This window comes from Oncorhynchus keta, chromosome 2 (assembly GCF_023373465.1).
Source record: "Oncorhynchus keta strain PuntledgeMale-10-30-2019 chromosome 2, Oket_V2, whole genome shotgun sequence".
Lineage (NCBI taxonomy): Eukaryota > Metazoa > Chordata > Actinopteri > Salmoniformes > Salmonidae > Oncorhynchus > Oncorhynchus keta.
In genome coordinates, this window is record NC_068422.1 from 74451967 (window position 1) to 74470662 (window position 18696).

At 39.1% G+C, this 18696-nt stretch overlaps 1 protein-coding gene across 50 annotated transcripts in view; it reads right to left on the reverse strand.

Annotated features, from left to right (window-relative positions):
- Positions 1–4630, reverse strand: part of LOC118371097 (mucin-2-like) — a 32604-nt gene extending 27974 nt beyond the window's left edge. For all 50 annotated transcript variants that reach the window (XM_052482994.1, XM_052482909.1, XM_052483010.1 and 47 more), the window contains exons 1-11: positions 4535–4630; positions 3018–3080; positions 2664–2925; positions 2415–2529; positions 1881–1971; positions 1688–1794; positions 1343–1556; positions 1116–1241; positions 760–877; positions 450–588; positions 144–254 (exon numbers count right to left, since the gene is read on the reverse strand). In XM_052482994.1, the coding sequence (XP_052338954.1) occupies positions 144–254; positions 450–588; positions 760–877; positions 1116–1241; positions 1343–1556; positions 1688–1794; positions 1881–1971; positions 2415–2529; positions 2664–2925; positions 3018–3080; positions 4535–4607 (1419 nt within the window). In that variant the 5' untranslated portion in view covers positions 4608–4630. The remainder of the gene's footprint in view (positions 1–143; positions 255–449; positions 589–759; positions 878–1115; positions 1242–1342; positions 1557–1687; positions 1795–1880; positions 1972–2414; positions 2530–2663; positions 2926–3017; positions 3081–4534) is intronic.
- Between the last annotated feature and the right edge of the window lie 14066 nt (positions 4631–18696).

Consider the following 18696-nt stretch of genomic DNA (forward strand, 5'->3'; position numbering starts at 1 on the left):
CAATATTTTCCTAATCAGGGCAATTTTAAAGAAGGTTATTGTGTGTTTAGTCAAAAAGGTTGACTAAAAGCGGTTTTGCTTTGGAATGAGATGACAGGTCATTGTGTTATTTGCTCTGAAACATATTTGGAGAGTTGCCTTACGGTGGATCTGCTGGAGAGGGCAAGGGTAACAGCCCTCATACACGTCTCAGTGTCAGTCAACCCACACTTCACAATGTCTCCCAGCACGGTGAATTCAGTTCCATTGCATTGCTGAAAGAAATCAAGCATGAGTTTGAAGGCAGAAATATGTAACGATAGTGACTCGTTTGAACCTATTTCTACATAAACATATGGCTTGAGGAAAAGCTATTTTACCTCACCTTTTCACCTTAGTTTGCACTGAAAACTTATCAAGAGTTTCTTCTTGCTTCTATTGCTTTGCTATGCTGCACCACATGCACTGACCTTGGTCAGAATGTAAGAGCAGTCCCCATGGAAGGTGTAGGCTTTCCCATCATAGGTGTTGATGTGGGATCCTCCCTCCACAGAGCAGGTTCCAGGACAGTCCTTGTCTGTACAGGCCCACTGACCACCAGCACAGGTGCTAAAGGGAACATTTATACATGTATACTCATCTCACAACTGCATTCATACAGTATTTTAGAAATATTTACGTGGATATAGTTTTGATAATCACACTGTAGATTTTGGCATGATTCATGAAAATAAGGCATGGGATATGTGATGTTTAAATCAGATAATGTACGTGGCCTACCATTCTTTACAGTTGCTGGTGTAAGATTCTCCAGATTTGTATACTTGTCTATTGTGGACACAGAGGCATTCACTCACTGGAATACAGCCACTGTTGTTGACGTCATCAAAAACAGTACCTTTTTGGTGAGAGATCAGGCAGAATTCAGTAGATTTAAGTTATTATAATGTGTTCTTTACACAGAGAACTTCATTGACTCCAGGAAGTAACTGAGAGAAACATCAAATATTTATTTATATCATTATCAAAGACTTTGCACACATTGACATAAAAGGCAGAATGGGTAAAAGTGTGGTGTTTTCACGATGTGCTTAATTAAGGTTAACTTGTACAACAGAGTTTAACCTATGTGTTACCTAGAGGACAGAAGCAGCCGCCTGTACAGTGGTCTTCACACAACTGTCTGGTCTCTGGGTTGGAGCAGGTGTCAACACAGGGGCTTCCACACTCCTGGTACTCCATGTTGTTAGGGCATGTCTTATCTGAGAAAATAAACATGGTGATTAACAGTTTGCTTAAAATAGATTGTGAACATGATCATTAAGTGTTTGGTGGCCATGTTGAAGAGTATCTGCATGCTTACAGCAGAACTGTTCAGTCCTCCATTGCTGGGGCTTCCCCCCTGCATGAACACACTGACGGGAGTACTCTGAGATGGTGTTGCACAGGCAGAAGGAGTTGGTGCTGTTATCACAGTGGCACAGGTCAGCCAGGCAGGTCTCGACGAAGGCGTCATTGTCCAAATAATTAGTGCAGCTACTGAAAGCTGCACTGGAGAACAGCTGCTGACAAAATTCCTACAAATAGAGACAAACCATAAAAGGTTCCCATATAGAAAACATTTGATGGATCATATGGAATAATTGCCATTTCTAACTTCTATTAATATTGTTTTTGTATTCTTCTTCTGTGGTTTGAATTGTAATACCTCATCTCCACAACTCTCATCAGAAGTTAGTGTAGGCTCCTCACAGACTTCCAGAGGACCATCCAGTTTCCAGAGGTTTCCATAGTCAGAGCTGGAGAGTTTCCCACCTGCAACAACACAAACATTGATAATTAGCTTTTCCACTAATACAGTTACATTTCAATAGTTTTGGTAGTTTCAGAAATTATTTTACCATTGATGATGAATTCGTTGTATGTTTGGACTTCATTGAAGTCACCACAGAGTCCGCAGGTCTGGTTTCTGTACTTATCGTTCATTTCAATCTGTAGAATGACCAGACACAATGTGTTTACTCAACAAAATCTCATCCTTTTCAGCACTATTCACATGTTCAGTCTTGGCTATCCTCCACGTTACCAAACTTTATTTTGATTAGTCTTTGTATTAGGGAGTGACAGAAAATCTCATTCAAATGTACAAATATTTGCAAACACTTCATCAAATAAACATTGGAGTATGAGCCTCTGTGTGTATAGGGTGTACATCTTCACAGATCATTTCAATGTTAACATTTTAGGAGGGGAGTAGACAGTGGTTCAACCAACATGAGACAAAGTGCAGACAAAAATAGGTGTCTTTCACTCACAATCAACTGCTGATCATTGCCAAATGGCAAAGATGCTATGCTTTTAATCTAAAGACAAATTTAACGTGGTTAACTAATCAACCATTGAAGATTAGAAAATGATAAAAGCAGGTATTTTACCATTAGGGAATCATCCTTGTTCCAAACAGCAACCAGCCCCAGTTTGGCTACGACCTTCACATTGGAAGTAGTCTTCATGATGCTGACTCCAGACAAGCTGACCGGCAGGGTCACCCTTCAGGAGGAAGAAGATAGTTAAAGGTCATCGTTATGATTGTCATTTTTATTCAACTCCAGAATGTAGCACATCAAATCCTCAAGAGAGGTGCTTGCAGAATGGCGTATAAGTCAAATGACAGTGAAACTCACGTCTGCCCATTGACCACAACAACACCCTTGGATAGCTCCACCACTACACCATCCAGCTTCATGGTGATCTTGCTAATGGTGGGCTGGTTGTCCACCACCTGCCGCCTCATCTGGATGTTGAAAGCCTCATAACTGCTCTTACACAGTGAGGTCACAACATGGTTGCAGGTGGAGGGGAGCTGGAAAAAGTCCCCGTCGAAGGTCTTGAAGTGATAGTTACCCCATGTGCTGCAGACCTGGTCATTGTGTGAGGCATTCATTCCTGAGGGACAAGGAATACAAATGTCAGTTCCTTCTTAGCTTATTGATGGATACCCAGTCATTTATTTGGTGTGCATTCTGTCAGTCATTTACCTGAAAGTGTGGGTATAGTCGTGATCATAGTCGGGATGATTGTTACACTTGTGGTGGGGCTCACTGAAATAAAAGCAATTCATGAGTATTTTACAATATTATATGTACATTACGGATGGAATTCAATCATTGCAGATATAGATTGTTGCACTGCGCTTTTAGAAGTGTATTTGATTTACACAGCAGTATGTCCAGACCAAGGAGCATTTGAGGCATTATGTGACCCATTCAATATTTACGGCGAACCTAAGGCTCAATTCAAACCGTATTGCCAAAGTTCAGCGCTATCGTGCAATTGAATCTTAAAGGGACTGTTCTTGCGTTCGCAGAGTTTGTGTTCATGGTAAACGCTGCATATGTCGGCTCAATCGGAAATTACCTTCACATTTCAAGTACGGCGATAGGGATTCAATCGAGCCCCTATTTTACCAAAAGCTGCATGGTTATTGTGGCGCTTCATTTCACTTGACAATTAAGTCAAACAGCTGCAAGGGGCTAACAATTGTAAAATCAATGTTTCATGGTCTTCTGTGCCTGAACTACTTTGATGTTCTTTGAATTGCGTAGGTGGGGTCAAATCTTATGAAATGCTCAGCCCTGGCTGACACATGCAACAGGCCTGAAGATTCCTTAATCAAGTGCCATCTGCTGTCTTAACCAAACACATTGAATTCCGATTCAGTTCCTATTTTACATATTTAGGCATCAAATTCTTCCTGTCAGTACTTTTTGAATAATATCAGACATACTTACCACAACTATTATTTGAACGATATACATACGTTTTTGACTGTATTCTGTTCTTTTTTTTGTTCCCGATCTAAATTTGCTTTGAAAAGTATTCACTCGCTCCCAGTGTGGGGAGTGCTTTATGTATTTATAACACTATAAACTATGCTACAACCACTCATGATAACAATCACTAATGATAATGACACAAAGTTACAGATTTTTCACCACAAATGTGTAACATTTTCAAATTTAGATGGAAACAATCTCATAAACAAATGTGAATAAGGAACAGAAATAGGATGAATAATGATCGTGTTTGCTGCCCTAAAGTAGAAAACAGGAGAACTGATTATTATTGTCATACTGTTATTACTGATTGCGTAACAACTGCTACTGTATGCCTACTGTCGAATTCTTCAAAATTATTTTCTAATACATTTAATTAATGTTCTGTGTGTTAGTACATTTCACAGTAGTTAATATATATTTTTTTTACATAATGAGATTTTATACAAAATATATATGTTATCAAATCTGAAAGTGACCTAATCATACTAAACTTGTGGTTACAACTTTTAAAACCTATCGACCTGCTGAGTGTCAATCATCATAATCATTTGGTATTGTCCTGAATATTTACTATTTGTAATTAACATTCAGTCTGATTTATGACATAATATGTAGATTTTACAGATTTGTCAGACTTTAAAAATGTAGAATAATTATATTATAGTGATAATCAGAACAGTTTCTGATATAGGCAAATGAATGAATATTCTACCAACCTGTTTGTGTTGATCTGATTAGTAGTACCAGGCATATCAGCCTCCATATCGGTGTATCCTTGGTTGTCCCCATGGTGATCCTGTGGGTAGTGAACAGGTCCTGCACAGGTGATATGAGAGAGGTGCTTAGGATGGATCTGGTCTTTATAACCACCTGTATTTGAGGAGGGACCTTAAAGGTTAAAACAAAGGTGGGGCCAAAGGTTAAACATGACTTTAAGACTTCAATGTTCTGTCTTATGAGGTTTTTAAGTACATCAACAGTACGTTAAGCATGAGCATTTACATACAGATTTAGCTGTTCATTAAGTATTCTATTATTGGGATTATAAACTCAGGTGGTTCATAATGTCCTTTATTATAGACGTATCTATATATCTATATTACACAAGATAAGTTACTTAATAGTCTTACAGTGAGGGGAAAAAGTGTTTGATCCCTTGCTGATTTTGTATGTTTGCCCACAGACAAAGAAATGATCAGTCTATAATTTTAATGGTAGATTTATTTTCTTTTCTTTATTTATTATTATTATTTATTATTTTATTTATTAAATACAAATCAATTTATACAATTTTTGACATTTTTTTGTTATTCTGTCTCTCACTGTTCAAATAAAATAAACCTACCATTAAAATTATAGACTGATCATTTCTTTGTCAGTGGGCAAACGTACAAAATCAGCAAGGGATCAAACACTTTTTTCCCCTCACTGTATGTGATTTCCTTTTTTACAAGGAGAGGTGCCTTACTTCTTTCATTCAATATCTATTTATTTCAGGCATCATCTCCACTCCAGTGGTTTGAGCTTTTGGTATTTGGTATTGTATTAGGATCCCCATTATTCCGAAAGCAGCAGATACTCCTCCTGGTGTCCATAACACAATACATGTTTTTTTTCTTTATGTAATATATATTTTAAAGTATAATTACAGATATATTCATAATAAATAAGTATTGAGGTTTGATCGAACAATATGGTGTATCTCCACAGCCATCGTAAAGTCAGCCAATGTATAACAGATTAATAATACATTCATCCACTCTATTGGTTCAGTAGCTTGAGCACACATTTTCCAAATGTAAACATTTATCTCTCTGCTGTTGCTCGAAGGAGCCATCAGGCTAATTGTATTCATTGTTAGGATTCATAGGCCAGTGTGACTCACCAAGCTGATCCAGGAACTGCATCCTGATAAAAAATAATAAAAAACATAATTGAAAATCATTTTACATTTGTTTTAACACACTAATGTGAAATTTTGCACAACTATTGTAAGTATTATTTCACAACTATTATAACGTTAATAATCACTTCAGCTTTCTCATATGGCCACTAAGTCTATCAACAGTATCAACCTATTAGTTTTGGGGTGTTTTTAAACTCAACAGGATAACTAGTTTGTATATAGCACATACAGCCCATGCTGTTGCAAAATTAACTTAGCTTCAGTAAAATATTAGCATTTTTTAAATGTTTCATAGCATACATTGGGGCAAAAAAGTATTTAGTCCGCCACCAATTGTGCAAATTCTCCCGCTTAAAAAGATGAGAGGCCTGTAATTTTCATCATAGGTCCACTTCAACTATGACACACAAAATTACAAAAACAAATCCAGAAAATCACATTGTAGGATTTTTAATGAATTTATTTGCAAATTATGGTGGAAAATAAGTATTTGGTCAATTACAAAGTTTATCTCAATACTTTGTTATATACCCTTTGTTGGCAATGACAGAGGTCAAACATTTTCTGTAAGTCTTCAGTTTTGGGGCTGTTGCTGGGCAACACGGACTTTCAACTCCCTCCAAAGATTTTCTATGGGGTTGAGATCTGGAGACTGGCTAGGCCACTCCAGGACCTTGAAATGCTTCTTACGAAGCCACTCCTTCATTGCCCGGGCAGTGTCATTTCATCTTCAATGCCCTTGCTGATGGAAGGAGGTTTTCACTCAAAATCTCACGATACATGGCCCCATTCATTCTTTCCTTTACACAGATCAGTCGTCCTGGTCCCTTTGCAGAAAAACAGCCCCAAATCATGATGTTTCCACCCCATGCTTCACAGTAGGTATGGTGTTCTTTGGATGCAACTCTGCATTCTTTGTCCTCCAAACACGACGAGTTGAGTTTTTACCAAAAAGTTATATTTTGGTTTCATCTGACCATATGACAATCTTCTTCTGGATCATCCAATTGTTCTCTAGCAAACTTCAGACGGGCCTGGACATGTACTGGCTTAAGAAGGGGGACACATCTGGCACTGCAGGATTTGAGTCCCTGGGGGAGTAGTGTGTTACTGATGGTAGGCTTTGTTACTTTTGTCCCAGCTCTCTGCAGGTCATTCACTAGGTCCCCCGTGTGGTTCTGGGATTTTTGCCCACCGTTCTTGTGATCATTTTGACCCCACAGGGTGAGATCTTGCGTGGAGCCCCAGATCGAGGGAGATTATCAGTGGTCTTGTATGTCTTCCATTTCCTAATAATTGCTCCCACAGTTGATTTCTTCAAACCAAGCTGCTTACCTATTGCAGATTCAGTCTTCCCAGCCTGGTGCAGGTCTACAATTTTGTTTCTGGTGTCCTTTGACACCGCTTTGGTCTTGGCCATAGTGGATTTTGGAGTGTGACTGTTTGAGGTTGTGGACAGGTGTATTTTATACTGATAACAAGTTCAAACAGGTGCCATTAATACAGGTAACGAGTGGAGGACAGAGGCCTCTTAAAGAAGAAGTTACAGGTCTGTGAGAGCCAGAAATCTTGCTTGTTTGTAGGTGACCAAACACTTATTTTCCACCATAATTTGCAAATAAATTCATAAAAAATCCTACAATGTGATTTTCTGGATTTCTTTTCTCATTTTGTCTGTCATAGTTGAAGTGTACCTATGATGAAAATTACAGGCCTCTCTCATCTTTTTAAGTGGGAGAACTTGCACAATCCCATTTAAACAAGTTTGATATACCGGCATGCCTTTCTACATTTCATTTTACTTTGATAATAATTTATTTTACAACCGATGTACATGTAACTGCCAAAATAAAGAAATCACTTGAATAAATGAGGGGTGCAAATTGAAAGCAGGTGCTTCCACACAGATGTGGATCCTGAGTTAATTAAGCAATTAACATTCCATCATGTTTAGATTGCGTGTATGGTCTGTGTTTGTGTGTTTCAGTCACCAGATCTCAACACAATTGAACACCTATGGGATATTCTGGAGCCTGAGACAGTGTTTTCACCGTCATCAACAAAACCACAAATTATGGAATTTGTCATCCCTCCAATGGAGTACCACCAGACACTTGTAGAATTTATGCTGAGGTGCATTGAAGCTTATATAGCACCTCATGGTGGCCCAACGCCCTATTCAGACACTTTATGTTGGTGTTTCCTTCATTTGGGAGTTCGGTCAAGCCAAATCCTGATTGGTTTTAGTGGTTTTCCTGCCATGAATGTAACACATGACATTAAATATTGTACCGTCAGGTGATCAACATTTGTTGAAAAATTGCCTCTTTTATTAAGTCAATCATGTAACTTTTTTTATCATCCATTGCTGACAGAGCCGACCAGGCTCTGTCAGCAATGGATGATAAAAAAAGAGCCGACAGAGCCGATTATATCTGTATATGATCATGTCTACATTCATCTGCTAAAGGGAAGAATCTGTTAAAGGTTTGTAGGTTAGTACTTTTTGTATCTGACCCATCTTTACATTGACAATGGAATATTCATAGTGGTCAGTCTGGAATTCATACAGAGCTCAAACCTCACTACCGCACCTAGGGCGCTCTTCCAAAATGCTATTGACTGATTTATGCCTGATAATTGGCCCAACCTTTCAATGTCTTTCACACTGCCTAGGCTATGTCATATGCCCTTGTGTCTACACCCCAGGTGGTTTCTTTCTTAACAAAGCCTTCGTTGACTGAATAGCCTCTCCACCCTTCCCCACGCATCTCCACCTAGGTCTTGCCAGAGGCTGTGTGCGGCTCCACCTTACCCAAAGACTTAAACAATGTTTGATGATTTTAGCAGCTCCGGGTTGTGTATTTGGCTGCTCTATCGTCATAGCTACACTTGTTTTTTGTATAGAACCATTACTACACAAGCTCTGGGTAAATAGACTGAGGTTGAGAGTAAACTCAATTCAGCATACAGAAGTAATATCATACAGAGCAAGCTGATGAGCACTCTGAATAACTCAAACAAACTGTGATGATTTATGGGTGACAGCTTAATGTTAAGTGTAACTAAAGGTTAGATTGAGGTAGGTTGAAACAGGAACCTTTATGTAAATGTAAGTGTAATATTAAAACATGTTGAATAGAGTGGGAGAAATTAATCATAATTAACTGTCAGTGTGGAGCACACAATGTTGTTTAGCTTCTTAGGTGGGACTTTCAATGTTAATTCAGAGTCAATACAGTTGTTGATCTAATTACAATTTAAATGCATATCTAATCCACTGTGGCACCTCAAGGCATAATCTTCTAAATATCTGTCCTGTCCTGTCCATAGCAATTGGCACTACACTGACTTTGATTGAAATCGATTTTATGTTTGTCAAGTGCTTTGACTGTGGTGGTCTATTGAAGGGCCCATTATTCCATTACCATCATTCTGTTTAAGATAAGGGGTTTCAAGAGACCTTAGAGAGTATTTCTCATTTTAAAGAGCCATTGAAGCCTCAACTAACCAAAATCTGTCAGCAAAATGTCCCTTTGGACACCAACACTTGTCGTGCCAGTTGTAGACAAGTCAGTATAACATGATCATGCTATAAAGCAGGCAGAGTGCTCTTTTATGCAATATTAGTTTTGATTTGAATGAGTATATTGATCCACTAAACTGGGATATGCTTAACACCCCAGCAGTCCTACAATCTAAGATAGATGCCCTCAATCTCACACAAATGATCATGGAACCTACCAGGTATAACCTCAAACCCTCATAGTACACCTCTGCTGTCTTCAACCAGGATCTCAGCGATCACTGCCTCATTGCCCCTGTCCGTAATGGGTATGCCGTCAAACGACCACCCCTCATCACTGTCAAACGCTCCCTTAAACACTTCAGCGAGCAGGCCTTTCTAATCGACCTGGCCCGGATATCCTGGAAGGATATTGACCTCATGCCGTTATTCTTTAAAAGTGCTTTCCTCACCATCTTAAATAAGCATGCCCCATTCATTAAAAAAAACAGGAACAGATATAGCCCTTGGTTCACTCCAGACCTGACTGCCTTTGACCAGCACAAAAACATCCCGTGCCGTACTGCATTAGCATCAAATAGCCCCCGCGATATGCAACTTTTCAGGAAGTTAGGAATATATACACAGGCAGTTAGGAAAGCAAAGGCTAGAATTTTCATCAGCTCCAAACAGTTCTGGGACACTGTAAAGTCCATGGAGAATAAGAGCACCTCCTCCCAGCTGCCCACTGCTCTGAGGCTAGAAACACTGTCACCACCAATAAATCTACGATAATGAGAATTTCAATAAGCATTTTCTACTGACTGGCCAGAGCTTTCCACCTGGCTACCCCTACCCCGGCCAACAACTCTGCACCCCCTACAGCAACTTGCCCAAGCCTCCCCCACTTCTCCTTCACCCAAATCAGATAACTGATGTTCTGAAGAGCTGCAAAATCTGGACCCCTACAAATCAGCTAGGCTAGACAATCTGGACCCTCTTTTTCTAAAATTGTCTGCCTCAATTGTTTACAACCCCTATTACTAGCCTGTTCAACCTCTCTTTCGTATCGTCTGGGATCCTAAATATTGGCAAGCTGCTGCGCGTGCACCCTCAGCTACGCTCAAGGTCCTAAATGATATCATAACTGCCATCGATAAAGACAATACTTTGCAGCCGTATTTATTGACCTGGCGTTCTACTCTGTCAATCACCGCATTCTTATCGGCAAACTCAACAGCCTTGGTTTCTCAAATGACTGCCTCGTCTGGTTCACCAACTTCTTCTCAGATAGAGTTCAGTGTGTCAAATCGAAGGGCCTGTTGTCCAGACCTCTGGCAGGCACTATGGAGATAACACTGTGTTCAACTCTCGGGCCGACTCTTTTCTCTGTATACATCAATGATGTCGCTCTTTTTGCTGATGATTCTCTGCTCCACCTCTACACAGACGACACCATTCTGTATACTTCTGGCCCTTCTTTGGACACTGTGTAAACAAACCTAAAAAAAAAGATAAAATGCCATTCAACACTCCTTCCGTGGCCTCCAACTGCTCTTACATGCAAGCAAAACTAAATGCATTCTTTTCAACCAATCGCTTCCCGCACCTGCCTGCCAGTCTAGCATCACTACTCTGGACGGTTCTGACTTAGAATATGTGGACAATTACAAATACCTAGTTGTCTGGTTAGATTGTAAATTCTCCTTCCAGACTCACATTAAGCATCTCCAATCCAAAATTAAATCTGGAATCAGCTTCCTATTTCTCAACAAAGCATCCTTCACTCATGCTGCCAAACATAGCCTCGTAAAACAGACTATCCTACCGATCCTTGACTTCGGCGATGTCATTTACAAAATAGCCTCCAACACTCTACTCAGCATATTGGATGCAGTCTATCACAGTGCCATCAGTTTTGTCACCAAAGCCCCATTTATTACCCACCACTGCGACCTGTATGCTCTCGTTGGCTGGCCCTCGCTTCAAATTCATCACCAAACCCACTGGCTCCAGGTCATCTATAAGTCCTTGCTAGGTAAAGCCTCGCCTTATCTCAGCTCACAGGTCACCATCGCAGCACCCACCCATATTTCACTGGTCACCCCCAAAGCCAAATTCTCCTTTGGCGCCATTCCTTCAATTCTCTACTGCCAATGACTGGGTCACTGAAGATGGAGACTCATATCTTCTTCACTAACTTTAAGCATCAGTTGTCAGAGCAGCTTACAGATCATTGCACCTGTACATAGCCCATATGTAAATAGCCCATCCAACTTCCTCATCCCCATGTTGTTTATTTTCTTCCCCTTTGCACCCAATATCTCTACTTGCACATTAATCTACTGCACATCTAACACTTGTGGTTAATTGCTAAATTGTAATTATTTCGCCGCTATGGCCTATTTATTGCCTTACCTCCGTAATCTCACTTTATTTGCACACACTATATATAGACTTTTCTATTGTGTTATTGACTGTACATTTGTTTATTCCATGTGTAACTTTGCGTTGTTGTTTGTGTCGCACTGCTTTGCTTTATCTTGGCCAGTTCACAGTTGTAAATGAGAACTACCTGGTTAAATAAGGTGAAATATATAATATAATTGATATAATCACACATGCCCATGTATTTCACTTTGTTTTATATAATCACATATAGCCCCCATGTATTTCCATTTGTTTTATATAATCACATGGCCATGTATTTCCATTTGTTTATATAATCACATATAGCCCCATGTATTTCACACTTTGTTTTATATAATCACATATAGCCCCATGTATTTCCATTTGTTTTATATAATCACACATAGCCCATGTATTTCCATTTGTTTTATATAATCACACATGGCCCATGTATTTCCATTTGTTTTATATAATCACACATGGCCCATGTATTTCCCTTTGCATTTTGTACATTTTGTACACCTGGTACAGTTCAAATGAAATTATCTGTTTTTGTTTTCGGTGAAACCAAGGACAATGATTTATTTAATATGATAGATGAGTTAGGACAAATATTTGATTACTTTATTTGTCCATCAAAGTGGAAAATGTGTCTTTAGTACTGTATAGGGAGGAGCACAGTGTCAGCCTCAGTGCTGCCCCTGGAGATATGTAAGGTTAACTAAGTGTGTTGCTCAAGAACAACAGTAGGAAGTGGTGCCAGGGATCTGAAACCAGCAACCTTCTGATTACTGATCCGTTTCTCTAACCTAACACCATCTCCAAATAAAAAAAAGTGTTTGAAACTTTGAATTGTGGTTGTTTGTCTGGAAAAGGATAGGCCATTGTTGAACTGGGTGTCTGAAATCAAATATTTCTCAATGGAGTATCAAAAGGAATGAAAACAAGATTGTGGTATATATGCACAGCCTATTGCCAACTTTATTTTGGCAAAAATAAAATAAAAAATGAATACGAAGCTGAAACAATTTCTCCTATGTTTAGCAGATTACTTTGCAGGAACATGAACAAGTTGAACATAAATAGAGAACTAATCTAAGCAGTAAAGGGATGGTAGTGGAGAGTCATTCATCTTCTCCTGCGTCGTGACCTTGTGACCTGGGTTTCCTCCGGGTCACGCACTCTGTCCTCTGGCAGCCACATTTATTGATGTGGATGTAGGAGTGGTTGAACTTTGAACCGTCTGGGCAGATCATCTCCACTTCCTTCTTGGTGGTGGATTCTTCCCGACAGCAGGTACAAGAGCGCTCCATCATGTTGGCCTCAAGAGAATACCTGAAAACAGAAAGGAGACACGATGTCATTATGTGGAAGCAATGATGGTAGCAGTTGTAATTATATAACATTGGCTGCGTTTACACAGGCTACCTAATTCTGATCTTTTGACCAATCAGATGAGCTCTTTTGCCAATAATTGGGAAAAATATCAGAATTGGGCTCCCTTTGTAAACACAGCCATTTATAATATAATTTATTACTGAAAATATCATTTGTGGATTGCATTTAGACAGGCAGCCTAATTCTATTTTATTGGGAGGAATAATGTGTTAGTGTTCTGAAATATTTCAGGAATGATCAAAATACTCACATGGCGTAGGTGACACAGGATCCACTGCATGTTGTCACTTCCACCTTGTTTGCAGACTTGCAGCCATTGCTGTCAGGTACACTTTGCTCTTTGTCACATTGCATGGCTTAGTTATTGGAATACCTGCACATAAAAGTGTCATTTTCAAATGAATTAACGTTAATCATCCTGAGGACCATGGCAATAGCTAAAACACTTTCCCCAATGCCTGATAAAGGGCAAGAATGATTTACAAATGTCTATCAAAAAGGATGGTGTTAAAAGACACTCACAGACATGGCAGCAACCATCGGGAGCAATGACTTCAGTTCCCTTAAAAACAAGAAAATGGAAGAAAAAACAAGAACATTTTTAAGTCACTGACGCAGCATTTACCAAACTGTCTCCATATGTTTTTCAGTGCAGTGTTCTTGTATTGTTCACTTTAAGCAACAGGTGTCAATAACCTCACATAAATACACAGTAGGCATACTATATTAAGCAACAGGCCTTGGTCTGAGTGACTGGGCATGTTTAAACTTTATTTCACGAATATGATTTTGCACATTGTCCAGTTGTTTTTAAATGGGCCAGTTATCCAGACACAGATCTTTTGCCAGATGGTTGTGTAACTCACGGGTACGCCAGTCTTCTGGGTGGAAGACAGGGCACACAGTCTTAGCCTCGATTGGGATGAGTTGGTCCTGAATCTTCACCACTCATACTTCAGACACTTGTCTCCCGATGGTATCAGACGGAACCAGGCTGTAGAGGTGCGAATATGAAAGATATCAACAGGAGATTCTTCAAGTGCATACGATGTACTGTATGTCATTGTTAAGATATTTTGCATAAAACTTTATGGCTATAGTAAAATTACATATTGATGTTCTTAAATAATCAACTGAAATAGGACTGATATGTTTACGAATTGTAAAAAAAAATACAATTTGAGAATCTGTGAGAGATAAATAATGCGTCTTGATGCTATTTTACCTGAATAGTGTGTGTGGTGTTATCTGGCAGCATAACCACACAGCTTGTCTGTACACACTTCACAACACTGCCCAGGAACGGCTTGATAATCATAGCCTGAAAGGAAGAAGACAGACCAGAGAGGAGAAAACCTTGATATGATGTGCACATGATCTCTCTTATACCAATGTGTGATCCTTGTAACTCACTAGTAATTACACTTATCCAGAAGTAGTCCAATAGTGGACACAGAGGAATCAGTGTTATTATAATATTATGACATGGATAAGAACTCACATTACACTAAGTATGTTGAATTACATAATGAGGCCAAAGGGTGTCAATGTTTCAATGGAGATCACTTACCTGCTGGCAGTGAGTGTCACATTCAGTAGGATGACCTCAATGATATGTAGATGGCTTTGGGCATCTACACTGTCACCACACACACAATTCTTACACTTGTCCCCAGGAACATTGGCACCAGGCTGGAATGAGAAAATATAATATTTCTATCGAAAGTCTATGAATTGAGACACTTTTGTCTATCTAATCTCATAAATGGATTGACTAAAAAACATTGTTGGCACCCTGATAGAGGCCTCTAATTGCTTAAGGAAGAATTTGCATAGTTTAACTTGTTTTTTAAGTTATGTATGCAAGTAAAAATAACGTTGTACTCTTTTATTAAGTTGATAATTTAGAAGTGGTGGGACTGGCCAAAATGAAAATAGCATAGAATGCATTCTCACCTGATATTCAGTGTTGTTAAACACACAGACATCCTTTGGCACTGTGGGGCAAAGAATAATAATAATAAATAATATATGCCATTTAGCTGACGCTTTTATCCAAGCGACTTACAGTCATGTGTGCATACATTCTATGTATGGAGGTGGTCCAGGGAATCAGACCCACTACCCTGGCGTTACAAGCGCCATGCTCTACCAACTGAGCCACAGAAGCCACAAGAACATGGATAATCATTCAATACTGCAACTAACATGTTGGGATTTCTAGGATATGCACAAATACTGTACACGCACTCAAACACATGCAGACGCAAACTCACCACATTGATAAGTTGGCAGCAGACTCCCATAGTTGCCTCTGTCTCGAATCCGACTGGGCAAGTTATCTTGGAAGTAGGCATCGTGTGACATCACACTCTGTTTGGAAAGAAAACGATTGTTTAAAAACTTTGCGAATGGCCACAGTGGTTGGATATATTAGGTAATCACCGAAAATGTTAACGTTTTTAACCGAGATGTTAAAAAGCCCACATATAAAGCACATTATCCAAACAAGTCACTCACCGCATTTGTCCTTTTGACAACAGTCAACTGTTTCTACGACAACAACAGGCCCTCCTGATCACAGGTGAGAGGAGGCTGATGTTGTATGCCATAGGCTGGCACTGGATTTCCAGACTGTGCGGATCACACACTCTGGCAGTTGCTCACCCAGGTCTCATTAGCCTGCAATGAGGAACAATTTAAGTATACTAAGGTTTGTATGGACACTACCAGTACAAAGTTCAATCATTCAGTGTGTGGAATTAGTAATTACTGAAGCGCTTTGAGGTTTTATGAAAGCACTATAGAATTGTAATACATTATTATTATTATAATTATTATTGTGCATACATTACTTTACATGATTGCCAAAAGTGAAATACAAGCTACATTACATTTTTTCCAATTTTCGTCTATATTACATACTCAAATCTAACTGCCTGTAGCTCAGTCACTGAAGCAAGGATATGCATATTCTTGGTACCATTTTGAACGGAAACACTTTGAAGTTTGTGAAATGTTTGTCAAAAATGAAAAGGCATGCTGTCGTGCAAGGTTAGTAGCTACAGTTTAAGACATATACATGGTTTCGGATACTCCCGTTAAGCCCAGCTCATTGGCTATCTAGCTAGCTTTGTTTGACCCCGATTGGTGCTTATTTGACAAAGATACAATTGTTCAAGTGATGGCCGCCCGAGTCATCGGCGTGCCATGAAAGCGTCACTCTCTGACCAAATATGGTGTTCTATAGGATATACTACACCCCTAATGATATAGTGAAGTCTTGTTACCTTCTCGGATCTCTGAATACATACGAGCGTGATTTGACTCGTTGAAACAACATTTAAGGTGAGATTTTCACAGATTCTTTCTTTGCAAATTGAGCAGTGGAAATACAAAATAGATTGTGCGTGCTATATGGACCTTTTTAGGATAGGAAAAGGGATTTTATTAAACAAAACGACACTTCATGTTATCTCTGGGACCCTTTGGATAGTAAATCAGAGCAAGATTTCAGAATATAAGTATACATTTTACCTTCAGAGGTGAATTTATCAAACCTATCACAGTGAAAAAATTATTTTGTTGTTAGGAGCTCTCCTCAAACAATTGCATGGCATTTTTCGCAGTAATAGCTACTGTAAATTGAACAGTGCAGTTATATTAACAGGAATTTAAGCTTTCAGCCGATATAAGACACTTATATTTACCGACGTTTGTTGTTTCTCTAAAATCTGCGATCTTGACATAACGCTGCATGATTTACAACTGTCCCATTGATGGGGCGCCGATCCTAAGTTAATGTGTATATCAGAAATTAATAGTTTCTCTTCCCTGCTTAAACCTGTAAGTGAAATTCAAACACAATTTTACCTCTTTCCATTCTCCATTTGGCAATGGGCAAATATCTAATGAACCAAAGAAAAAAAATACATTACAAAAACGGAGTAATTGAAATACATTCCACAACTTCATTTTGATTATGCATTTTATATACCGGAAGCACTTGATGAAATCAATATCAATCAAAATAAACCAAAACCCGCTGGTGAAGTATCTGTGAAAAATGCTGTGGATATTTTTTTGTTTGTTATACAAAAAGCTGAACCAGCTTTCAAAGACCACTACAGTAGCAATGAACAATTAACACTTTGTGCTTCCCAAAGTGAAGGTCAGCCAGGATGTAGCTGCCCATCACAGCACCATACAGTAAGTCACCACACCCTCATTATACAATGCTGTTATTTGACAATTCTTACCACAGCTGGGGATACAGTAGTTTGACTGGAACTCATAAGAGTGGTCCCAGGGGGACAATAACATCCCTCAATTGTATATCTCCCATGACACTGAACTCATTTTGAGTCTGGATGAATTTGAAATTGTACCTGCAGAGATATTTAAAAAAAAAAATCAATAGCTGAAAGACTTTTGCCCATCGTATACCCATCCACTGAACAACAACATTATACATACCAGGCATTACAGGTTGGTTCAACTTGTGGACCGCAGGCTTTATAAACCTTGGGTTTCTCACATGTGAAGTCTGTAGCGGGGGAGATAAAAAGGTTAATAACCAATAAGCAACATCATAGAGGCTATCTGAGCTTTATGGTCTTGAGGAGTGACCTACTTACCACATTGTCCATTTGTATAATTTCTCCACCAATACAGACTCCTGCTTGTGCACATGCATCAGCATAGGTCTGCAAGCTGGTGCAGCCAATGGTAACATCATCCATATAACACGCATCAAAGATACATGCCACAAGGAATGGCTCGTAGGGGATTATCTTATGGCAACTCTCAAAGACCCTAGAAAAGATGTCACGCTTCAGTTAGGTAGATACTTAAATATGATCATTCACTTTGTTTTTGTCATCAGGCTTTGTCAAATGATTGCCGTGTTTTTAGTATGTCAAGTTACTGTTGGCACTGAGATTATTATGATTGAGAGGTTATCGATCCTACAGAAGAGCTAGTTTACTGTAAATACTAATGGCTACTTACTTTACTTTGAATGAGATGACAAATGGGTGGATCACAGCCTGGTGGTGGTGTTGGTATCGGCTCTGGTGGTGGTGTGCACTGACTGTTATTGTGGTCAGCAACATACCATTGGTGTGCCATGTCAGGACAAGATGAATCTATAGTCCCATTTGGCAAGCGGCAGTCATCTGTCAGTTGTTGTCACATGTACCTGAATAAGATTGAAAACCATTGTTAGACAATGAGACATCATGGGGTAATCATCGTAACAAAGTGACCATAAAACACCTGTACTCACCACACTGTCCCTCAGTGTTGCCACTGAACTTGTCCCAGGGCAGGTATATGCTAAACATGAGACCAGTGAAAGACACCTTGGCATTAATTGCTGGTATGACTAAAAGGGTCTCAATTCCGTTGTGTGTGATCTGAGGAAGTCCTTGGTCTCATATGCTGGGATGATGCGTTTCTGGTTTACATAAATCTAGGACAAAAATATTAAGAGATGGACAAAATGTTTACAATAATTCAATATTTTTATACTAATAGTATTCTAGAACTGTATCCTATATCTAATACATAAAGGAAGTATATCAATCTTAAATGGAAGCTAATCAATATCTAAGCTAAACCCAAAACTAATCCCTCTTAAACGAAAAAACAACTGAAAA